Source organism: Ciona intestinalis, chromosome 14, assembly GCF_000224145.3.
Source record: "Ciona intestinalis chromosome 14, KH, whole genome shotgun sequence".
NCBI lineage: Eukaryota > Metazoa > Chordata > Ascidiacea > Phlebobranchia > Cionidae > Ciona > Ciona intestinalis.
In genome coordinates, this window is record NC_020179.2 from 274,857 (window position 1) to 299,323 (window position 24,467).

The 24,467-nt window shown below is 35.9% G+C and overlaps 4 protein-coding genes across 6 annotated transcripts in view; 1 reads left to right on the plus strand and 3 right to left on the minus strand.

Annotated features, from left to right (window-relative positions):
* The window catches only part of LOC100179102 (coiled-coil domain-containing protein 138), a 7,455-nt gene extending 3,759 nt beyond the window's left edge, over window positions 1-3,696 (minus strand). Inside the window, exons 1-8 of the mRNA XM_026837621.1 lie at window positions 3,496-3,696; window positions 2,691-2,750; window positions 2,108-2,230; window positions 1,913-1,964; window positions 1,476-1,713; window positions 899-1,109; window positions 505-624; window positions 10-102 (exon numbers count right to left, since the gene is read on the minus strand). Of these exons, the coding sequence (XP_026693422.1) occupies window positions 10-102; window positions 505-624; window positions 899-1,109; window positions 1,476-1,713; window positions 1,913-1,964; window positions 2,108-2,230; window positions 2,691-2,750; window positions 3,496-3,612 (1,014 nt within the window). The 5' untranslated portion in view covers window positions 3,613-3,696. The remainder of the gene's footprint in view (window positions 1-9; window positions 103-504; window positions 625-898; window positions 1,110-1,475; window positions 1,714-1,912; window positions 1,965-2,107; window positions 2,231-2,690; window positions 2,751-3,495) is intronic.
* A 691-nt stretch (window positions 3,697-4,387) lies between these two features.
* On the minus strand, window positions 4,388-13,721 carry LOC100186997 (leucine-rich repeat-containing protein 59-like). Of its 2 annotated transcripts, none has more exons than XM_026837735.1 (9): window positions 13,577-13,721; window positions 7,885-8,008; window positions 7,276-7,465; window positions 6,793-7,001; window positions 6,508-6,592; window positions 6,027-6,154; window positions 5,266-5,779; window positions 4,974-5,089; window positions 4,388-4,648 (listed from the first exon to the last, which is right to left on the minus strand). In XM_026837735.1, exons 3-7 carry the CDS (start codon window positions 7,389-7,391, stop codon window positions 5,568-5,570), a joined length of 750 nt encoding a protein of 249 aa, XP_026693536.1. In that variant the 5' UTR covers window positions 7,392-7,465; window positions 7,885-8,008; window positions 13,577-13,721; the 3' UTR covers window positions 4,388-4,648; window positions 4,974-5,089; window positions 5,266-5,567. The 2 variants fall into 2 exon arrangements, with proteins under 2 accessions (XP_026693536.1, XP_026693537.1); XM_026837736.1 differs by lacking the exon at window positions 13,577-13,721 and adding an exon at window positions 11,927-12,037.
* On the plus strand, window positions 9,380-14,937 carry LOC104266392. 2 transcript variants are annotated; one of them, XM_026837727.1, is made up of 7 exons: window positions 9,380-9,742; window positions 10,042-10,229; window positions 11,043-11,235; window positions 11,889-12,033; window positions 12,605-12,781; window positions 14,041-14,117; window positions 14,612-14,937. In XM_026837727.1, exons 1-7 carry the CDS (start codon window positions 9,635-9,637, stop codon window positions 14,921-14,923), a joined length of 1,200 nt encoding a protein of 399 aa, XP_026693528.1. In that variant the 5' UTR covers window positions 9,380-9,634; the 3' UTR covers window positions 14,924-14,937. The 2 variants fall into 2 exon arrangements, with proteins under 2 accessions (XP_026693528.1, XP_026693529.1); XM_026837728.1 differs by having other exon boundaries at window positions 14,047-14,117.
* Window positions 14,938-15,399: 462 nt separating this feature from the next.
* On the minus strand, window positions 15,400-20,070 carry LOC100178289 (integumentary mucin A.1-like). The gene is made up of 6 exons (XM_002128844.3): window positions 19,934-20,070; window positions 18,386-18,535; window positions 17,307-17,540; window positions 16,773-16,952; window positions 16,103-16,276; window positions 15,400-15,870 (listed from the first exon to the last, which is right to left on the minus strand). The coding sequence occupies exons 1-6, from the start codon at window positions 20,004-20,006 to the stop codon at window positions 15,560-15,562; spliced, it is 1,122 nt and encodes a 373-aa protein (XP_002128880.1). The 5' UTR covers window positions 20,007-20,070; the 3' UTR covers window positions 15,400-15,559.
* Between the last annotated feature and the right edge of the window lie 4,397 nt (window positions 20,071-24,467).

The window sequence follows — 24,467 nt, forward strand, 5'->3', positions numbered from 1 at the left end:
GGATCCCCTATTCATTTTTACGTTGCAAGTTTTCAGCATCTTTTCTTTAACTTTACATTGCTGTGTCTGTAGTTTCTGAGTTTGGTCAGTAAGATCCAAGATCTAGGGAATAATTAACATTTATTAAGATTTTATTTGGATAGGAGACTGATGAGGTCATTTATGCGAAATATAAATATTTTATTTTTATTATACAACTGGTTGGACTTGATTTTTGTCTGTTATGTTTTCTTGGCACCAGATCCTGTCTGGACTTCTTTGTAGAGACCGACCAATATCAATTTTTACCACCGATACCGATATTTTTAGCTTTTACGGATACCGATATTTGTCACTATAGCGAAACGTATGAAATGATCAGTATTAATTAAGTAATGCCTGTATTCAAGATATTGCAAGTTATAATGGAGAAAAATTGGCTTGCAATTCTTTGCACAAAAATCATTCAACCCTATTAGCACAACTGTAAATACAGAAACATAAATAAACAAAATATTCTCAAACCTGTTGTTTCATTTCATCGTTTTGGTTCTTTATAACATCAAAGGAACTTTTCAATCGTTTTAAATCTTTTAGTTTATCAGCCAGTGCTTGACTTACTCTGTTCATTTCATCCGTATGATGCTGGGGAACAAATGTTGAAGTTAAAAACAACAAATATACATAAAATAAGTTCTTGAAGTGATTTTTCTTTTATGTGAAATGAAATAATGAATGAATGTAACTTATGTATCCTCGCCTAGCAGGGATAACTTGGGTGTTCTGTTTTATACACCCCATGCCTGCTTACGAGCTACCACATATGTAACTTATTTATCCTCGCATGGTAGCCAAACAACCTATGCCTTTCCTTGTTAAAGGGCTTTGGATTTAAACCAGATTTATGAACAACACTTACTTCTCGCAGAATCTCAAATTTCTCCTGAACCTCGGATTCGACTCCCTGCAGCCTCATCATAACCTCCTGATCCCTCCTCACACTTGCCTCCTCCTCCTCAAGCACATCTTCCCGCATCCGGACACTTTCCTCTCTCAACAGCAGCTCCTGCTCCCGCTCATCAAGGAGCATTTTGTCTTCCGTTAACTGTTGGCTTTTTTCATTCAATTTTCTGCAGATTTTTACAGTTAAAAAATATCATTAAAAGAATGACGAGAAGGAAAATAAAAACGACAATCAGTAAAAAACGATACAAGCAGAAACTACTCAAGTAAAAGTGTTATAAAAAAGGTGTGAATGTCGTACTCATTACCCACAATACAAACTCATATTAAGTTAATTAAAACAAATGTTTATTTTATTGCAAGAAAAGTAGATGGTAGAACTGTATAAAAACTATATAAAAACTTGTATAAAAAAAGTGTAAAAAAAGTTCATTAAACTAATAGCTTAGAGTACAAACCTGTTGAATAGGCTGTCATATTTGTATTGAAATATTGTTATGTCAAACTACAACACTTTACAACAACAAACAAACCTGTGTATGTTCATGAGTTCGTTATGAATGACTTTCACATCAGTCGAACGAGGTGCTTTCCCTGACCTGAGAATACTAGGGCCTGGCCATACACCATCTATTGTGTGTGAATATTCCTGTAGGGTGGTGGGCTCGAGGGATATTCGGACCGATTTCTGTGACTTGTTGTTGCCAAAAGTGGTGGTAGTAATGTCAGATGGTAACGTGGGTAATGTGGTTGAATTGGTGAGTGTGTGGTCTGTATATGATGGACAGTATTAATATAACTGCAATATGTAGCTGTGCAGCAATATGTAGACTTATAGAAGAGACAGTATTAATAAAACTGCAATCAATAAGAAGGTTAGAAAATAGCAGTGATATTTTTAACGCATTACGTGTTGGTAAATTTCCAACTTATTCTAATGCACATAACATATAACTAACAAACTACATACCAAGACTTAGATCAGTGTGTTTGACTGACGTCCCATCTGTTACCTCAGTTTTCTAAAACACAAAAATTCATATTAGTAGGCTAATTCACATATATATACCTAATTTATATTGGTTAAATAAAAACACTAAAGTGAAGTGGGTACTCAAACTACTCATACTACACCTCGCGTAACTAAATACAACATAACAATTACTTTTGATTCAGTTAAGCTTTCTTCATGCTTTGGTCCTTTACTCAACAACAACCGTAAATCATCCATGGCTTGGTTGTAATGCAATCTTTCACTTAATGTTAAAGATGAGGACGGTGAACAATCCTATAAAAAGGGGGTAAAATGTTTTAAAATGATTGTACCGATACACCATTTGTGTGTGTAGCTGTGCTGTAACCAATAATATAACATAATCTTATAAATAGTAGGTAAAATGATTTTAAATATTATGAGCGACGTCAAAATGTAGCGTCCTCAAAGTTAAGTCAAAACGTTTGTAGTGACACTGTACTGTAACTAATATTACCCTATAAACAATGAAAACTAACTATAGGAGCCAAATCTGGGGCGGCAGGCAAACCCTGAGATTTTCTACACGGTATTAAAGAGTAAGATTCGAAACGACGTTTCATAGAAATGCACACATGGGGCTACTAAATGATGTAGCTGTTACAAGTCGAATAGAATACCTACGGCAAATTCTAGAAGAAAATAATGTTACAAGTTACAACATTTTCAACAGTGTAAAGTTAATCTTTGCACAATCCCATAGTTGGCTGCTTACCACGAAATCTGCAGGAGAGTCGTCAGTGGTTGTGAAGTTTGAATTCAACGTGGAAGGTTCCTGTGAATTATTATGTTAAATTTATAAAAAGAGTGTTGTGTTTGTTTAAAGCTACAACCATCTAGTGATTGCAAACTATTACAGTGCAACACTGAGTCTCGTGCATAAAGTTATGATATTGATGTTTAAAAACACTAAATAAGCAATATTAATATGATTAAACTGATTGAATCGTTTTTTTATCAGATGTTATTTATTATAAGTGTATTAGAATACTACAGCGAGCCCAAGGCATTAATGTATTGTCCCATACGCGTTGGAGCATAATGATAAAAATACAAAAGAAAAGTTTTTTTTCTAACCAAGTTAAACATAATTGGAATGTGACGATCAACGTGTTTATATAACCGTATTCTTTATTCCCCTGTTCTGTTACGCTAGATTCTTTGTTGTGGTCCCTCAGTTCTGTTCTCGCATTCCTTTGTTCCAGTACTCGCCTAATTATTAGTTACGTGTTTTTGGTGCCGCGCGTGTTAACGCATTCCTTGTATTTGGTTCTTTTCTCGTGTGCTGCAGTTTACCGTTTAGTGTTTCAGTTCTACTCCTCGTGCAGCAGTTAGTTATGTAGTTCACCGTTTAGTGTTTCAGTTTTACTCCTATTATGTTATGCTGGCTAAATGTGTATTTTAGTTTATATTATTGTGTGTTTAATGATGATTGCATTCTATTTGAATAAGATTGGATTCTATTTGAATAAGGTTGCTAATTTAATAAAGATTCGTTACAATATATACAAAATACTCACTGTAGAAGTGACAGAATGTAAATACTTCCTCCTTAAATGTTCCACATACGGGTCATATTCGCTGTCGGTTTGAGAACCGCTTGATAATGGTTCTTCTACACTTGTTGAGTTACTCATAGTTTTAAATACCTGCTTACAATATGAATGGCTAGTTTAACTTAATTAAAATGGTTAGTTTAACTTGTAAAAAAAGGGAAATTTCTTTAGTTGCTAACCGGTAAAAAGTTATGTCTTAGTAGGTTTTTCTTACTGACACTGGCTGGATGTTTGTTTAAAAATTTACCTTAAAAGGTCGCTTAAAAATCGGAGTTATAACTCGTTATATCCGTTTCACACGTTCATTTAAATATGAAATAACGATATAGCTAGCACATATAACTAATTTAATGCTTAAATTTTTACTGTAAATTAGCTAAACTGCTAACAGAACACATTGTAATTACACATCAACAAAACTAATTCGTTCGAATTTACCCGGTAAATAGCCGACTAATAGGAATCAACAGACCGTATCAATATTTGTCCCCGTGCATTTTTTATATTTTTTCACATAGCTTTTGGGCGGTTTTGTTACATCTAAAAAATAATATTTCAATATTTTTATAAATTTGGGATATATATATATACATATATTTATACATGTGTGTTGCTTTCATTCAGACGTAAATCTGACAATTGTTTTTTTGCTGACAATTTAGCTTTTAGCTGCTCTGTATTGCCCAATTACACACACCTACAAAGGTCGCAAATGTGTAAACGAGGACCCAATTTTCATACAAATGAGATATATGCATTCACGCCTTTAACACTCTGCAGTTTCCTTATATATACCTAAACATATAGGTATCTACGGATTGATTGTATTTGCTTTGTAAAAGGTAGAGACACAAAATTGCAATATTTCATCATAAAATTTAATAACATTAAAAATTAAACAACGATTCAATACGGCGTCCATATCTGTCATAGAAAATCTTGCGAAACTGATTAAGTCCATGTAACAATATCTTATGTGGTTGGTTTTGGTGTTCCACGCAAACAGGGTTTACTTTTGAGCAGTCCGGGTATCTTGTGTAATCCTCACAACAAATATAAACCCAACTTATAACCAGGAGAAACACAAATAAAGTGATGAGAAGAAATAAGAAAACACCTGAAAAATAAAAAAACAAAGTGTATTAATATAATACATTATGAAAATAAATGATAACCAACAGATAGATCTGTTTTTCAATAAACAGTTACACATCAGTTTAAATGTAGTCTAAAAGATTACCTTAACATCAAATTTTTTATAACATAGATTTTATTTACTACTTAGACACTTTTTTATCTGTTTTTTTAGCTATTGTTTTTTTGTCTCAATTGTCTGCAATGCCTAAAACAGAGCACCTGTATTATAACAACTGTCGTACTCCGGTCACAAGAGGTTGTATAAGTCACATTTAAAAATTGAAATCAACAAATAAACAACTTACAATGATTTGAAGATTCTTGTTCAACTGGAAGTTCCACGTTTTCTTTCTCATCTTCTGAACTTAAACTTTCTTCATTCGATTCATTCAAATTTTCAACATTTTTTTTCCACGAACCCCTAGTAATGGTAGGGAATGTGGTTTATCCTAAATTACTTTGAAAAACAAAGAGTATCAAAAAAAAGTGAAATTCTGATATTCCATCATTTAGTTAAAACACCCCTAACTTTACACTCTAAAATTCAATAATGTTTGTGGTATTTTTTTTTAAAGAACGTTGGTTAAATTATAATACCTCTGTTTCTTGGATTTTTCTTTTTTCATACGACTTCGTAAATTCATTATTTTTATTAATCACAAATTAAAAGGAATTATTATGCTACACTTATCACCTACAATTACATAAAACTGTTTATTACTTAAAATCCACTTTATGTTTTGGCAACAAAAGTTAAAAACAAACACAGCATCACCCATTTGGTTGATATTTTAATAAAGAATCAATGAAATTTAACAAAACTAAACGTCATCAAAACCCCATTGCACAAATAAAGCTGTAAGCAGCTGCAGATAAAATCATTTTTAATTTGTTACATGCTAAACTTTGTCTTTTAAAGAGTCAACAAATAAATTAAACATTTCCAAAGTAGATTTAAGCCAGGTTTTCAAAACATCGTAAATTTTTTCAGTAGTTTGATTCAGCACAATACAGTTCTGATCTGAAGAATGATTTTCACAATAAAAATAAACCCCAACAGTGACAGCAGTTACTGCAATGAACAAAGCCATGATGCAGCTTCCAAAGCAACCTGTAAAATATTTTAAATTTATACAACCTATAAATAAGAGGACAAACAATGAAACTAAGAGGACAAACAATGAAAACTAAATGCCATTTAAATATCCTTACATCTGTTTAAAGTAATAACATCTATATTATAAACCCTGTAACTTCTTCCTCGCATGGCGGGACAACGACAGCCACTAAAGCACATGTGTTCTGTTCCATACACCTCGTGCCCGCTTGGGAAGACACATACACGTGTTTTAACTTACTTTTAGAAGACTTAGTTTCTTCAATAGTTTCAAACACCTCACTCTCCACAGATACATTCCTAGTATTATCAACTTCCTCCAGAGGAGCTGCAAGTTCTTTTAGCTTCTGTTCCTCTTCCCACTGTATTCTGTAAACACAAAGTTTGCTATGTAACAGATGTAAGCAGTGGCGCAACCCAAAAAAGATAATGGGGAGATTTAAACAAAAAATGTTTGTTCTTTTTTTTAAAAGAGGTTCCAATGAAACAGAATCATGACAGCTACTAAAATGACTGCTGCCATGGCACAGTAGTTAGCATGCAAGTTTCTAACCCAGAGTTTACAGGTTCAAGGTTTGTCGCTGCCATTATTGTAACTTGTAAGTGTCCTTTGGTAAGGACACTTAACAACAATTGCTCCAACCCAGTGGTCACTAAAGGGTTTTCCAAACAGTAAGATTCCTAATAGATCATGACAGTAAACACGTTGAATTCAAACTTACTTTCTTCTTTCCTTCTCCAATTTCTTTGTTCGTTTTTTCTCAAGTGCAATCATTTCTTCCTCTTTTTTCTTGGCTGCTTCTTCCTCTGGTTAAAAAGATAATTAGAAAAGAACATTTTTTAGATTAGAATGGTTATTAGAAAAGAACATTTTAGATTAGAATGGCACAGAAACATATATTTATTACTAGTAGTTACTACCACTTTGTACCGACACAAAGTTTCCATTTAAAAACAATCTTTTTTAAAATACAAAAGTTTTCCTAACTTTTAAATTGAAACCAAACCTCTTCTAATTTTCAGTTCTTGTTGTCTTTTTCTTTCCTGTTCAGAAGCCGCACTTTTCATTGCTTTAACAACATTCACGGCACAAGTACGACATTGCTTGTCATCCAAACAATCACCAACAATATTCAAATAACTTGAATCAAAGTTATTTTCTTTTAAGTCAAGCCACCTCAGGTTCTTCAACTGACTAAAACTAATTGGAATCTTCCTAAGAAACAAATAAGGAACAAATGAACATGATATTAATGATATATGAACGTAATTTTATACATAAATATTAGAAATTAAACTAAAATAAAATATTCGTAGACAATATTTAAAAAAATAAAAATAAAATTTACCCACAAAGTTAGATAAGTGGTAAGTTTTAAGCGGGCATGAGGTGTATGAATCAGAACACCCATGTTATAATGAATACCGTCGCTCCAAGCCCCACCCACATTACGCCAAATAAGTTTCATTAATTTAAATAATTTGACTACTTTAGTTTATTCTGATAAAGGTCAAGATGTTGAAGTTGTTGCAACTTTCCGATATCCTCCGGTAAATTTTCAAGCTGATTTTTGCTCAGATCAAGTTTGATTAGATGTTGCAACATTCCACAAAACCCAGCAGGTAGCAAGACAATGCGATTACACGACAAATCCAGGAATTGGCTTTAGTAACAGCTGCCTAAAATAAATGTGTGGCTGCAGTTTAAATTTTATGTTGAACTATCAGTTTAGAATCGCAGTGTACCTATAACAGATTAAGTTTAAGATTGGTGGGGGAAGATGGGTAATTTTTTCAATCTATTTTTTCGTCCTATTTGGTAGTAAACCAAAAACATTCAAATAACCAGGTAGTAAACCAAAAACATTCAAATAACCAGGTAGTAAACCAAAAATATTCAAATAAATAGTCATTTCCTCATGACTTTCATAGACCGTTGTTAATTGTTTAAAACAAGATCGTGATATTTCGGTATTATGTGCTAATGGTATCCCGTCTCTCCTACCCTGCTATGGATAGTATTTTAACTATTGACAAAGATATTATACATATATAGCAACATCACATTATTTATACATACACAGCAACGCTAAACTTACAATTTCTTTGACTGGAACTTTAGTTATACCAAGCATGCTTAGATCCATTTCGTTTTCATCTGTTCGGTTTTTCAACTCTTTTATGGTCAGTTTAGTCTCCATATTTTGGGCAAAAAGTTAAAATCTAAAGAATAACAGAATATTTAACGTAACTTAACTAATTCTTACCATTTCAGAATCAAATTACACATAACAACTTTCACTGCGCTTTTTCAAAACTGTGTTTTCACATCCACACGTCATCAAGTTTTGCCGACGCGCTTGTTTTAACGGGGATTTCCCTTTGGCAATCATTCGGGAAAGTGGCGCAAGTTTTTTAAATGCCCCCAAAATAAACTACGTTGCAGTAATGTGATTAAATAATGGCGTTAAAGCGAAAGAATAAAAAAAACTACATAAGATCTTGGTTTTTCGGACACCTATAAGGTAATCTTGGTTTTAATCATGGCTAAATCGGGACTTCTTTGAGCTACTGCAATTGTTGACCATTGACCACAAATACATGTAGTATGATGTATATTCGTTCAGCACTTTACTTTACAATCCATGTGAAAAATACTCTTTCAAAGATGGTCATAGTGTTTTTCGTCTTATTTGGTAGTAAACTACGTGAGTAAAAGCGTTAAAATCTAGCACGTAATATCCAAACACTCGGATCGTGTTTTAAACAACTAACAACGGTCTATGGGATTCGTGAGGATACAAAGTCGTTTACAATTCTTTGAACGTTCTTTGTTTACTACGAAAAAACAGAATGAAAAGGTGTCCCAACACCCTACCATATAAAAATTTATTCAAACTGATTCGTAAAACTAACGTGAATATGAGCCAATGTAATAAACCAGGTCTGTATCGCTTCGTCTGTTTGATTTTACAATTAACACGTATGTTATTATATTGATCGCAACCATAACGCATATGGACATATATACACTCCCAACCGATACATACGTCGATACTACTATATGCGGGTATGACGTAGATGCAGCGTGCCATTGTGGCGACGCAGAGGCGTATAACAAGAAAAATTCTTTGCATGTTGTATGCATTGTCTATGCTTTATATTCCCACTTGTTTTATGTTTGTTACGTTGAGTAAACAGAAGTTACGTCATTGGCTTTCCTATGTTTTACTAGTAATGAAGGTTTAGTTGCGTGTTATGCATATACTGCCATTAAGGTAAAGCAAGGACAGGCCTACGGCATATATAAATGTAGATGTTACATATATAGTAATATGGGGTAAAATGGGACACCTTTAGCACATAATAGCCAAATATTCTGACCGTGTTTTAAACAATTAATAACGGTATATGGAGGTCATGAGGATACCGTTTAATAATTCTTTAAATGTTCTTTCGTTTACTACCAAATAGGAGCAGAAATAAAATGAAAAGGTGTCCCATCCTCCCCAGCCTACTATGTAATGTTACATACATGTATAGCAGAAACACACGAATAAACATCCGCATTATTGCCCTACTTTATATCCTTAGTGTCCGAGTATATTGTTTTGATTCGGGTTAAACGACGCTTCCCATATTTTCCCTGGAATGGTTTAGTTGCGGGTTATATATCCTGTACAATGTACGCAAGCTGATATATATGATATAGGGTAGTATATATGTATAGGTTGGTAAATGATATATATAGTGTTAGATTTGTTTGCATTGTTTAGGCAGATAATCCACCTGTGTTAAATAGACCAATGTGTTTAAATTTTAGATTGTTTATTTGGCATAAAGTGCATTATGACAACACGAGCTTATACCTCAGCAACAGAAGTTATCAGTAACGCCACATGCACAAGAGAAAAACGGTTGGACCTCATCGCATTCTCATGTTTTATTCTTTTAGAGGTAATTTTCGTTTAAATGTTGTTTAATTCAAGTTTTTACGTTGTATTGTTCGTAGGGTGTCTTGTATCGAAAAAAAGTTGTGTAATTCTGTTTTATTCAAAAGAGAGTAATAACGACTTTCGTTTTATTCTTTCTTTTTTTGTAAACTTTTTCCATCTTTTTTACTTGCGTGTGCTGACACGAGGTGTATGAAACAGAACATCCGTGTTATAACAACTGTCGTTGCCCCCTTATGCGAGGATAAATGAAAGTAACATACATATTCATGTTCGTATTTCAATTATTTATTTCTTTTACAGATAATACTGAACATTGTCATAGTGATAGCGACATGGGTAAACCGGAAAAAGCTACGTCATAACTACGTATACGCCCACGTGACTAGTATGGTTATGGCAAACGTTGTATTGGGGATTACGTTGTTTTACACCATGCTAAATTATTTACTAATGTTTGAACGACCCTATCCATTTACTGGGGACGACAGGTACATGTATATATATAATTGCTTGGGTTTACTTGTTAAAAGGGGGCTGTACACAGTATCCGGAATTCGTCCGTTTTGTCTGTTTTGTCCGGATTTCGCTGCCGCATGCGGAACTCGGTAATGTGTTTGCATACGACTTCACATGCCCATACCTTTATAAAGTATAATGGGGTAATATGGTACGCTTGATTTTCGTTTCGTCTTACTTTGGTAATAAACGAAGAACATCTATATATATTGTAGGCCTACTGTATATTTTTAAATACCGGATCCGCACGGCTAATTGTTTAAAACACGATCAGAAAGGGGATTTGGTCGCTATAACTGAATGTTTTCATCTTACTATAGTAGGGCGGGGAAAGATGGGACACTTTTTCATTCTATTTACTGGTCACATTTGGTAGTAAACAAAGAACATTCAAAGAATTATAAAACCATAACTTTACGGCTTCCATAGATCTTTGTTAATTGTTAAAAACAGGATCAAGATATTTAAATATTATGTGATAAACGTGTCCCATCTTTCCCCAACCTACTATATATAGTGGGGTGGGGGAAGATGGGACACCTTTAGCACATATTATCCAAATATTCTGATCGTTTTCTAATTAATTAACAACGGTCCTTGGAAGTCGTGGTGATATATTTTTATAATTCTTTAAAAATTAATTTGTTTATTACCGAATGGGACAAGAAAATAGAGTTAAAATGTGTCCCATCTCCCCCCACTCTACTGTATAACAAGTTTTCAGTTCGTTAATAATGTAAATTGTTAGCCCGCCAATATTCCAAACTTAACTTAATCTGCACCAGGTACGATGCGAACAATAAAAGTCAAAACTCAATTATGACTTGGTGGTCGCTACGGAAAACTTTCACTATGGGTTTATTCTTAACATTCAGTGGAAATGTGGCCGCTTTGATCAAAGGCATTTCTACAAGCACATACTTTGTCGGGAGGATGGGCGGTAGCACAGGAACTAAATCAATAACTGAAGGAATCATGGTAATAAAATTTAAAGACTTTCAATATATGTATGTGTTAATGTGTATATATCTATTGATGGCCACATGTTAAAATATACCGTACCCAGTACAGTGGTATGATATAGTTACGTAACAAAGCGTCGCTGCTGTTATTAATGTATAGTATTATTGTGTTCAATGTGTGTGTGTGTATCGCCTTCTAAGTTACAAATACCTGGTAACTTAAATTAGTGGTATTTCATCCGCCATCGTCGCACCGCTACGTAAGGACAAAGAAGTTACTTTTTTAATTATTGGGTGAGATCAACGTGGGTGGGGTAGGATAATTGTTATAAACAGCACGGTCAAGATGCGAACGTTATCTTATCCCTGATCCCACAGTACCATATATAACTCAATACAATAATACATATTTTTGGTACATACCCTATACTGTAATTTATCTAGCTGGGTGGGAGAAGATGGGAAACCTTTTCATTCTGTTTTTTTCGTTATACAGTATTTGGTAGTAAACAAGGAACATTCGAACAATTTTAAAACCGCATTCTGGCGGCTCTCATATAGAGTTTGTTAATTTAAAACACGATATTTTGGACATAAGTGCTAAAGGTGTCCCATTTCTCCACCCATCCTACTTTATATGTTATTACACGCCACGGTTTTATATTTCAGACTCGTCGACGAAAGGTTTACTTAAGCATTGCAGTGACCTGGTTACTTCCCATCATGTATTGCATCCCTTCGTTGAGTGGCTGGAACTGTTTGGAATATTGCTCATGCTTGCCAGGATATTACGCCGACTATTATTGTATTTCTGGTGACTTCTTAAAATAAACAACGATAAGTTATATTTATGGTAACTTGTAAGCGGACACGAGGTGTATGAAATAGAACACCCGTGTTATGACGGCTGTCGCTGCCATCTCAGGCGTGGATAAATAAGTTACGTATACGTGGTAACTCGTAAGTGGGCACGCGGTGTATGGAACAGATCACCTGTGTTATAGCGACTGTCGTTGCATGCGAGGATAAATAAGTTACATACGTGGTAACTCGTAAGTGGGCACGAGGGGTATGAAACAACACCTGTGTTATAACAAACGTTACTGCCCCGCTACAGCTATATATGCGAAGACCAAAATATCATTTGTACTTAACTAAAAATGTAATAAGGTATTCAAACCAAAAATACAATCTTTACCGGTTGAGTAAATATTAAAGTACACAAATGTAGACAGATTTATATTCGTGACAATAAAACTTTGTCACTGCCCTGCCATGCGGGGATAAATAAGTTACATTCATCCATTCATACTTAAATGTAATTAAATATTCAAACCAAAAAACACAGGTGTAGTTACGTGACAATAAAATTTATATATTTGCAGTAAGATACCCCGAACTCTGCTCAAATCTTTGGTACCCGATGACAAAATGCCATTTGTTAATTGCTGGGTTGGTGTGGCTGATTTTACTGATAATAATTATCATACTGTTGGTCATGACTGTGAAAAAATACTACAGAACTGCCCAAGTTTCTCAACCATCAATAACTACGGACAAAGGTATATGGGGTGATGGCTTATTGCGGTTTTATTAGTAACCGTGGAAATGACGGTGTTGTATGATATGTAGGCTTTGTATGTATATGGGTGTATGAATGTAAATTATTTATCCTCGCATGACGGGGCAACGACAATCGTTTTAACTTGGATGTTCTATTTCATACACGTCGTGTCAGTTTACGAGTTACCACGTTTGTAACTTATTTATCCTCGCATGACGGGGCAACGACAATCGTTTTAACTTGGATGTTCTATTTCATACACGTCGTGTCAGTTTACGAGTTACCAGTACGTTTGTAACTTATTTATCCTCGCATGACGGGGCAACGACAGTCGTTTTAACTCGGGGGTTCTGTTTCATACACCTCGTGCCAGTTTACGAATTATCAATATAACTGTGCATGGGCGATTGTTTTCCTGATGTGTGACTGAGAGGTTATACAAGCTATTAGTCACCGCTGGGTTGATGCAATCAATACCAGCCTATTTTACGCTTCTCATTAAACGCAGTAGACCGCCAAGCACGTTAACTATACTGCGCATAAAATCACTTACAATATACGCAGATGCGTTTGCGCGTTGTTATATGCGCTCATTACTAAAGGATTAATCGACGTGATAATTATTAAGCAATGCATAGGATATAGTACTGTGGGACAGAATGGGAAAAGCAATTAACAACTGGTGTGGATAAGCGGTTATATATTTCTTTAAATATTGGTTGTTCACTACCAAACGGGACAAGATAATGAAATGAAAACATAAACTATCTAACCTCAAAACACTATAACCTACTCAACAACCGGCAACATTCAAGCCAAGCCTTAATGAACAATAACCCGAATGTGATTCCAACAGAAACGCAGCTTTAGCACGAACATCCACAATCCCAACAACAATTGCTTTGGTAGAGAAACGGAAATTAAAATTCTCTAATCACATAGGCTAAGCCAGGCAGTTTTCAAGTATAGAAAGAAAACGGTTAGATTAAAACCTGAACGACTAAAACACAAACTAGAACCTTACGGCTGCACAGCCAACACTGAATGAACTAAAAAGACGAACGCAAGGCCAGACGAAGCACAAGAAAACGTAGAATTACAAATTGCAATTAACGTGGAATGTAAGACGCGCGCTTTTTATCGCCTCGTTTCGTATATAGTAAACAAACGATACTTGCATAATTATTATATAACCGTATCCTCACTACTCCAACATAGCATTGTTATACCGCACTGTATTAATTAAACTATGTTTAGTTTCAGAATGCGAAATGAGTGAAGATGGAAATGTTGCGCAAGATGAGAAATACGAAGCGGAAGTCACTCAAGTAAAGGTTAGTGCGAAATACGTGTGTACACTAGGGTTTGGTAAGATTGTGCATATTTTCATTATCTTTTCGTCACCCATTTGGTAGAAAACAAGGAGAATATTTACACAATTATATAACCGCATTCTCACGACTCTAAAGGCGTGTTACTACCTGTAATATTGGATTTTATGCTAACGGTATCCGATCTTACTCCACAGCATGTTAAATAAATACAGATAAATGTATTACAATGAATACCTATTATCCCCTATTCTATATAATAGCTACTTTTATTACAATACAATATATAGTAGAGTGGTGGAAGATGGGACACCTTTAACACATAATATCAAAATATCCTGATCGTGTTTTAAACAATTAACAACGGTCTGTGGAAGTCGTGAAGATACGGTTTTATAATTCATTGAATGTTCTTTGTTTACTACCAAATGAAAAGAGAAAACTAACCGAAAGATGTCCCATCTTCCTCCACCCTACTATATACAACATTTTTTCAGACCAGAAAACGTTTGCCTTTGCACACATCAATCAAGCTGCTGATATTCCTTGCTGTATCTTACACCCTATGTACAGCTCCTGTTATGTTCTACCTGATGCTGGATCCAATATCTAACATTGGGACTGCAAAGGTAGCAAGCCTTGTAGCAACTCTTGCATCTGTGCTAGTAGTAGTATACAGCTTCATATGCCCTATCTTGCTTATAATGTATATGCCTAGGCTTCGTACTGCTGTGATAAGTATATTGTTGCCTTGTGATTGTACATCAGTAACCACTGTGAACAGGGTGCGATCGTTTCCAACTAGTTAGTGTGGCCGTGTAACCACCGCTCAATACAAAATACACTTCTTGCCCACTTACAAGTTACCGCGTATGTAACTTACTATCATCGTGTGGCGGGGCAACGACAGTCATCATAACACGGGTGTTCTGTTCCTATACACCTCGTGCCCCCTTACCAGTTACCAAATATGTAACGTATTTATCCTCGCGTGGCGGGGCAATAACTACCGTCGACATAAAACAAGTCGTATTTTGTTCCGATACACCCCGTCCCCGCAATTTTGTGAGCAGTCGTTATTCTTTTTATAATTGTTCTTTAATTTTCTGTATGTTTGGACAATTTGGACAACCCTTTAGTTTCTGATGGGTTGTAGCAAAAACTGCTGTTCAGTGTCTTGCCCAAGGACTAACCCAGAGTTATCTGGTTAAGAGGCGATTGCTATAAAGTAAAAACACTGTGAATATTAATATTCCACGGATAATCTATATAAGATACAAGAATATTCGACAATATTTTATCGTTTATTTAAATACAACAAATGTACCAAGCGGATTGTTTTATGTTGCGAATCTATGAAACAATTAACAGTGGCTAAGTATATACGGGCTCCAACCCTTCATTCTAATCCCGATGATTCAAACTTAATCAATATTTTATCCTCCTCATCGCGAATTTTCCTCTTCGATCCTCTCCTCCGGGATTCTCTCCTCTTGTTCTTCCGAAGGAGGAACATCATTCCCAACGCTCCTGTTCTCCGTTTGTCCCCCGGAGCTGATCTCAACGTTAAGATTTGTCCTCCTGTGTTCTTCCTCTGGCGGGGGAGGAGAGTTCCCTTCTTCCGGTTCCTCCGGTTCGATCTCTGGCTCTTCTCTCGTTATTTCTTCTCTTTGTATGATTGGTGTGGGTCGTGATGACGTCAGTGGAAGTACTAGCTCCTCTTGTGGCAGCAATGGTTCTTCAGTTGATGGAATTTCTGTTTTGTGTGAAAAGAATGAATAAATAAGTAAATGCTTATTTAAGAGCGAGGTAGTGTCAGTCGTTATAACACGGGTTTTCTGTTTCATACACCTCGTACCAGCAGCTTACGAGTTGCCATGTATGTAACTTTTTAAACAAATCGTTTGTGTATTTTAACGTTTTATAGAAAATTTGTCATTTTGGTGCAGTTTTGTTTTTATCGTAGAAAATTGAAACCAATGACTTACCTACGACAAAGCTTTGACCAGTCATTTGGTAAAGTCTGAAACAATGTAGAGCCCGGTTTCCGAACCTATCTATCCAACACGGAAGGTCCGTGTCGCATTCTGTGGAAGCTGATCGAGCTGTTTCTGTACCAAGCCCGAGGCAAACAGACACGTTGGATTTGAAAACATCGATTTCTGAAATAACAATTCAAATTAAACGTTAGCCAATCATTCTAATTTATTTTTCATGACTAATTAATGAATGTTTTTATAGTAGGGTGGGAGAAGATGGGACACCTTTTCATTCTATGTTCTCGAACATTTTGGTAGCAAACAAAAAACATTCAAGGAATTATAAAACCTTGTCATCGCGACTTTCATAGACCATTGTTAATTGTTTAAAACACGATCAGGATATTTATATATTTCGTGCTAAAGGTGTCCCATCTTACCCCACCCCACTATACCAATAAATGGTATTTTATTTAACTCTCTATAAAGGATGACGAAGATCTTGGTATTAAAACACCGAAGAGAAGGAATTCAACAGCAAAGCGACAGTCGCGAAAATACAGTATGTATAAAACGCGTAAGAAATTAAGAGCGTTGTAGTTAAAAAGCATGGCAATTGAACCAAAGTATTTATACCCAATAAATATATTTATTCCTTTTTTTATGCTGAACAACTTACCGTATGTAGTTTTACATGCAGACACGCAAGAACCCGGTGTTTGGCCGACCAACGTCATCCAGCAAACTACGTTCGTCCCACACTTGGTATAACCTGAAGCTATTTTACGCCACGATTTACGTGAACATTCCCATGTGCATTCAAGAACTGATTTCATTTTTCGACTGATCAGTAAAGAATCTTTAAAAAAAAATAAACATTACCACACGTTTGTTTATGAGACAACGGGGCATTAAAAACAGTTGTTAAAATACGCTTACGGTTAAAATATGTTTACATTTAATTGAATGAAAAAGTCGAGGCTGCTATACACCTTAAATTGTATCTATATCTGTTTGAAACCACCCCCCCAAAAATATGTTCACCCAAAAAGTTACATACATGGTAACTCGTAAGCGGGCACGAGGTGTATGAAACAGAACACTCGTGATATAACAACTGTCGTTTTCCGGCCACGCGAGGTTAAAGCAAGTTACATTCATTCATTTATTTAGATAAAAACCGCGGTCGCCACACCTAGAAATGTATATGTACCTGCTTGAAAGCACCAAGGGACGCCCCGTACTGATCTGTCAAAGCAGCAACCTCTGGCTTCACACGACTGACGAGAAATGCTTGACCAACCGCATTCAACTCTATCTATTGGGGCGGCAGAACATGTTCGAACAGTTGATTTATCTGGATTGTTTGAATGGGGTTGTGGGGAATACAGTTCGTCGTTAGCTTGGTTGTTGAGAATCTCTAATGTTACAACGGCTGGGGCTTGGCCTGTTTGCAGAAGATAACATAATTTGTTGATTATCTTTTCGAAAATAGTAGCGAAGATCATATTATTTAAAAAACGAAGATAAACATGCTATGGGTAAATAATGTGGGAAAGAGCTTTAGTCGAAAAATAGATAAAAGAATTTATAATTTATCTTTTTGAAATGGTAACAAAGACCATGTTATTTAAAATCTAAAAGAGAAGGGAATCAACAACAAAACGACAGTTGTTTAACACACGCTATGGATAAAATGCGTGTGAAAAATCGTCAGTGAAAAATCTTGGGAGTGGCAACCATGATCTGTTAAGGTTTATAACATAAAGAGGTAAAACACATTGCCTACGGCAGAATGATCAAGTGCTCCGGTTAGAAAACACCAAATAAAAGCAATGTTAAACGAGTCTGTAGCAATCGAGTAATTCTAAAGTGGGGGCTTTATTTTATAAACCAGCTATAAAAACATTTCCTACCAGTGCTAGACGGTTACGAAGCAATTTTAGTCAAATTAGCGTTTGCTGTTATCAAAATAAATTGACTCTTAGACACTCCTGGCACACCCTGTGTTTGCTGATAGAAGCTATTATGACGTATTAAAGATGAAAGGGAATGAGTCATAGTAGCAGACGTAACCAAATATCGCGAAAATTAATTTAATTTTATGCAATAAACGCACAAATGTCAAACAGGTGTATACACCTGGAGTTTTACACTGGGGAAAAAAACAGAACTCAAATTTGAACTAATATCAATGTATATTTATATATTAAAATATAGATGTTATATTAAACTTTTTAAACAGGTGTACTCGTCGAATTTTAAATTGTTAAAAAAATAGTTTTAGTTTACCTAATGGAGTAACTGTAGCTTTGCTTTCAAAACACGAGATGGCGCCCAAGATCGAGTTGTCATAGCAACAGTGTTGGGCGAGACATCGGAATTTAGTGATCCCTGAATGCCCGCACTCGATACGACGGTTTGGTTGGACCATGCACTCGCCTGTGGAATTTATCGTATTAAAAACGTGCAAAAATCGGGAAATTTTATAACATATAGTAGGGTGGGGTAAGGTCGCACATCCTTTCATTCTTTTCTCGTCCAATTTGGTAGTAAACAAAGAATATTTACAGAATTAAATGCTTGTAGCCCCGCAAGTGAAAGCGTTGTCAAACACGATTAGGAAATATAGGATATTCATGAGCTAATGGTGTATCCCATATCTTACAACATAGAGAAACTGTAATTGAAACAGCAATGGTATGTATTACTGTTGTATATATAAGCCATTGGCGCGCCGATATTATGACTGTAAATGAAATGCTTATATCGTGTAAGATTACACATTCCCACAAGGATAATCAAAATCGTTTTTATTTATATGTTTATAATTGTTCAATCTGACACAACGTGTTCGATTAATAAGCTTCCGATTTAAAAAATCCGTAACAATCTGGATCAAGCTGGGATAATCTGGTTTTATTGATCTAACATGCTTGCTTAAAATTAGTATCTAAAAACAGATCGGTGACCTAATATACCATACATGGTTGAGTTGCATCCAATTAAACGCACCTATATGCACAGTCTGTGTGGTAAGATGGGATACTGTCGACACCTAAATCCCATATTTCCTGATCGTGTTTTAAACAATTAACAACGGTGTTTAAGGATACAGTTATCTAATTATGTAAATAGATTTTGTTTATTACCAAAGGGGACGAGAAAAGAATGAAATGTCCCATTTTACCTAAGCCTACTATAAATATGAGATAGCGTAATACGGTAGCATAAAACACGTTATTATCGCTTAAGCATGCGTGTATAAACGTGTTGCCAAAGTTAGGCATAAAGGACAGACATCGTTAAGTGTCCGCGCTATAAACAACACGTCCAGACAAACGTTATGTCACTTCATAAACATCGTGCAAGCTCAGCTGTCTAAACATCATGGCCGCATCACGTACTTTCGCGGAAAGATAAATTCCGTGAAAGCGAGATTCATAATTTCTACGAATGAATGTTTAATCGCTGACAGGACAACGTGGGTCATAAGTTTAATTTCCTTTTATAGTAAGATAAAATAAGCAACGTTTATGGTTTAGTAAGGGGGTAAAACTAGCTTGTAAATTTTGTAAGACCCCTGGCGTTTTGGACCATGTTGTAACTTATCCTCGCATGGCGGGAAACGACAGAGGTTATAACACGGGTGTTCTGTTTCATATACACCTCATGCCCGCTTACGAGTTACCACGTATATGTACTCTGTGGGGAACGATTTTTTTCACAAAATCGCTAAATATATTACCATGGGGTAACATGTATAAACGTTAGTACCCGAATTCCTAAAAATGTCCCATCTTACCCCACTTTATTATACATCAAAACGTCCCATCTTACCTCTCATTAGGCCACGTTGTTCAGAAACAGCAATGCAGCATGCGAACAATATAATGATGGATGTCAGACTCATGACGATTTAAATCAAAATTGAATATTTAACACTTATACGAAATCTGCAACATAAAAAACATGAAATCAAAATAAAATAATTGTTAGGCTTTAAAATCTCGGTTTAGCAAGAAAATCCCCCCCAAAAAATATGTAAAACGTCTTATAAACTGTAAAATATTTGGTTCAATAAGTCTTTGTAAAAAGTTTAAAAAGTGCATTTATGTTGGTACTTATTATAGTATTGTAATTGCCCAATATATCCATGAAAAAAGTACGTCTATACTCTCTGAGTTACACGCAACACTAAAAGATATTTTACTTCAGTTCGGTTCTTATATAGAGACGAGACAACTAGTAAAAATATGCTTGTATAGTAGGTCATATACGGCCCACGCAGAACTATTATATAAAGTATACACACTCAAGTTCAGTCTTACAATTGAACGACAACCTACGCAAATGTGTCTCTTTATCGGAAATACGACGTAAAGAAAGCAATTACATTCAGCTAAAAATTTGTAAAACTTATAAAACCCAACCGTTTCTCATTACAGGTCAAATATCGTTTTAAATTATTTTCAAATTACTTTAACTTTGAAGAGCGTAAGCAATCGGTTAATCTATATGACATCAAAATTGCTATTCACGCGTCACAAATTATCTTTGCTTCTGCCGATCGCTATTCGGTGCTCGCTTTATATAGAGGCAACAAACGTGCGGTCGAACTACTTGAACGGAACGTCTTACTTCATTCATTTTTACATATGATGACGTCACCTCGTGTTATTACGCAGTAAGCCCACGAATGACCTATTAGAAACATATGCAAAGCTACGTAATGTCTACTGCGATACCGTAATGTACGAATGTGACTTGTTTATCCACGCATGGCGGGGTAACGACTATCGTTACAACACAGGTGTTCTGTTTCATACACCTCGTGCCGGCTTACGGTGGCTGTACACAGTATCCGGAATTCGTCAGTTTTGTCCGGATTTTGTTGCCGCATGGGGAATTGGACACGGGTTTGCATACGACTTCGCATGCGAATTCGCACGCCGGATACTGTGTACAGCCACCTTTAGAAGTTACCACGTATGTAACTTTGTCTAGGTGATTGTTTTAATATTGGGCTGACAATTGAGACAGTCTACTGCAATGCTGCGTGTCAAACTAATCCCCGCCTTGCACCCGCTCGCGACTTCCCTTTAATAAAGAACTCGACAACGACATTATCGCGCAATAATCACTTGCTTATGACGTCACAATGTAGCAGGTTCGAGTAATAAACCGAACCCTTATTGTCAAATTAGCGAATTTACGAACGTTAATGCAAAAGTCGTGTGACGGATTGCGTGACTCATGAAAAATCGATCTGATATTCGTAATACACGCATGTAATCAACTAACTGGGTCATGGGGGGAAATTAACTATAGAATTTATACGTGACATAAACTATAGCTTGAATTATGAAGAATACGGTTTACTTAAGCAGTCTGTGGGGTAAGATAGGCGTGAAAAGTATGTAAAGCGTATACTTTATATAGCGGTTACATATACTGTAATTGGTACCTTATTTTTTTCAAGTTGAAACTAAAACGATGGATACAAACAAATAATAAACCATAAAACATCACAGCTTAAAGTAGACGCTATACCAGAGTAACTACTGCTGTACCAGCTAAACTAAAGCGGCGACTAATTACGCACAACACGACACAGCAAAGCGTAAATTACTCGGCGCGTGCGGCAGGAATTAAAAGCGTCAGAATGCTATCTAGAGTCTAGACAAAACGAGGTAACGAGTGAATTATTATCACAATGAATACCGTTAGCACCAATTATTATCACAATGAATACCGTTAGCACCAACCAATATCCAATAGTGTCCAATATTTACTCATCGTGTTTTAAACAATTAGCAACTCTCGTTTAGAATCGCGCTGCTGGGGTTTTATAATTCGGTAAATAGTTTTTGTTTACTACCAAATGTGTAAAGAAATAAAAATAAAAACATGTCCCATCTTACCCCACTCAACGACCCACCCCACTATAATAACGTTATTTAAAACTCTACCGCGTGACAAAGCAATGCAAAAATACGCTTCATAGTGCTGTTGAACCTTGAGCGAATTAGTGGTTATACTTTAAATGGTTAGTCGTTACAAATGTATAGTAAAAATATAGAAAAGGCAACTTTTTCATTACATATATATCTATATGTATATATATCTATATGTATATACGGTAAAACATGAAACTTGCACGAAAGACGTGAGAACGAACTTCCACTTTTTACAATCACGAATAACTTTAACTATTTTTGTCCGAAGTTTTGTATTTCGGTTTCAACAAGTGGTGTTTCATAGCACGTTTGTATTTAATATAGCTCATTGAGTGTAAAAATATTTTGCGTGTGCCCTGACGCACGTCTGCTCTTTTTTGTGCTGACCTCAGCATTTATAAAAATACCGCTATAGTTACTATACTATAGGTTGGGGTATGGGATTCTCTTTTATCGTCCCATTTGGTAGTAAACAAAGAATATTTACAGAACTATATAACCGTATCCTCACGACTCTAAAAGAGCGTTTTTTATTAGGTAAAAACACGGTCAGGGCATATGGGATTTAGGTGCTAACAGTTTCCCATCTTACCCCACAGTACTATATAGTAGCCCCGCCGGGTCAAACCTTCAACCCACTAATAGATCTTCACGTATCTTGTCCAGTGAACATCAACAAGCTTCAACGTTACATGAAGGCGACTGATTGATGTTCTCGTGCAGAGTTTACCTCACCGTGAGCTGTCTAATCACGCATCACACGTCGAGTTATAATTATTCTTCTCTGCAACGTGGCGGGGTTGCGGGGTTATACGCTACCGGGCTTTCACGTTGTTTAGCTATGGGTAAAAACCACTATTATATAGTGTATAACACTGTGAAGTAATACGAATACCTTTAGCACACATGGCGTAATACAAATATGTATAGAAGGCCGTGTAGCACATAATACTATTTTTTATATATTAGATTCGCGAGGATATGGTTATATAATTCTGTGTTATTGAGATGTTGACAAAATCACGCCGATTGTCCTTTGTTGCACCTGTGACGTATTGCATATGACGTAAGCAGTATGACGTATGTTATCCGACACCTTGTATCCGGGTGCCGGGTGTTACGCTTCAAAAGTGAAACGAATTGTCTTAATGTTGATTGAGTTGCTTTAATCATGGTCTGGGTTCAATTAAACGAGACATGGAATAAATTGTGACAAGCAATCATGGCAGGCTTGAATTAAAGTTATATCGTTGCAACATCCGATGACAAATAAAAATTTCCGGGGGCGTGGCAGAAATGTGGCTGCAGCGTTCGCGTCGTAGCTATAGAGGTTTCGACGCTGCTATCATTGTGGCCTGTGGGCGTATATGACCTTGGGTGTGTTCTCCTATCGGCAATTGCTCCAACCCAGTGGTCACTAATGGGTTGTCTAAATGGTCCGGCATACCGAAACTTATCAACCACTGGGATGTCACTGAAATTATTCTCTTGAATTGTCAACAACTCCCGAAAGTAAATCAGTTAAATCCAGTGTTTTATCGAAAACGAGGTGGCCGAGTGGCGAAGACGATGGACTGCTAAAACTTACATACGTGGTAACTCGTAAGCGAGCACGCAGCGTATGAAACATAACACTCGTGGTATATCGACTGTCGTTGCCCCGCCATGTGATGATATGATATTAGATTTGAAACCCCCGTGCGTGCTTAAGTGGGAGATCAAAGGATAAAATTGAAAATCCTGATTTAGTTTGACGTGAAATGCAAACAACTTGGAATAAATTTAATCACGAAAATGTTAAAGTTTGAAATACAACCCCCTAATTACAATCAATATAGAACCGATATTTTCAATACGCATGCATTCCTATCACGATGCATTATCAGTTTAGCGACGTTTGGGATAAAACGTCGCTAAGGATTTGGCAAAATACGTTGAACGTGCTTGGGTGTAATACGTCAAGTTGTGGTGACGTTATGCATCTTATTTCCGTCGTGTGACGTATACGTGTTAAACTATCTCACGAGCGTTGGAATCAATTAAGAACGTGCCTCATGCTACCTGGGATAGCCGTTTCAATATCGTGAGACATAATGACGTATTAAGCATTTAGTTCTGTGGGGTAAGATGGGACATCTTTAGCACAAAAATCCAAATATTTTGATCGTATTTTAAACAATTACCAACGGTCTATGGGATACGGTTTTATAATTTTTTGAATGTTCTTTGTTTACTACCAAATTGAACGAGAAAATAGAATAAAAATGCGTCCCATTTCCCCCCACTATATTGCTTCGACAGACAGTGAAAATTGTATCTTGCTTGTGTCTACAGATAAAGACGTGATGAACGCCAAGGAGCCTGGGGTTTAGCCCAGCGATTGGTCCATTACCCCAACATTGTATATTCACATT

Bases quoted from the DNA above. Each gene is read 5' to 3' on its own strand.
- LOC100186997 (XM_026837735.1), bottom strand. From the start codon at position 7,391: ATGTTGCAACATCTAATCAAACTTGATCTGAGCAAAAATCAGCTTGAA. The intron at 6,593-6,792 runs GTTTGGTTTCAA...CTTTTTAACCAG, and splicing joins AGAACTGAAAATTAGAAGAG to AGGAAGAAGCAGCCAAGAAA. The intron at 5,780-6,026 runs GTAAGTTAAAAC...AATATTTTACAG, and splicing joins AGAAACTAAGTCTTCTAAAA to GTTGCTTTGGAAGCTGCATC.
- LOC104266392 (XM_026837727.1), top strand. From the start codon at position 9,635: ATGACAACACGAGCTTATACCTCAGCAACAGAAGTTATCAGTAACGCC. The intron at 9,743-10,041 runs GTAATTTTCGTT...TTTCTTTTACAG, and splicing joins CATGTTTTATTCTTTTAGAG to ATAATACTGAACATTGTCAT. The intron at 12,034-12,604 runs GTGACTTCTTAA...ATATATTTGCAG, and splicing joins CGACTATTATTGTATTTCTG to TAAGATACCCCGAACTCTGC.
- LOC100178289 (XM_002128844.3), bottom strand. From the start codon at position 20,006: ATGAGTCTGACATCCATCATTATATTGTTCGCATGCTGCATTGCTGTT. The intron at 18,536-19,933 runs GTAAGATGGGAC...TAAATTCCACAG, and splicing joins ACAACGTGGCCTAATGAGAG to GCGAGTGCATGGTCCAACCA. The intron at 16,277-16,772 runs GTAAGTTGTTCA...TTGTTATTTCAG, and splicing joins TGCATGTAAAACTACATACG to AAATCGATGTTTTCAAATCC.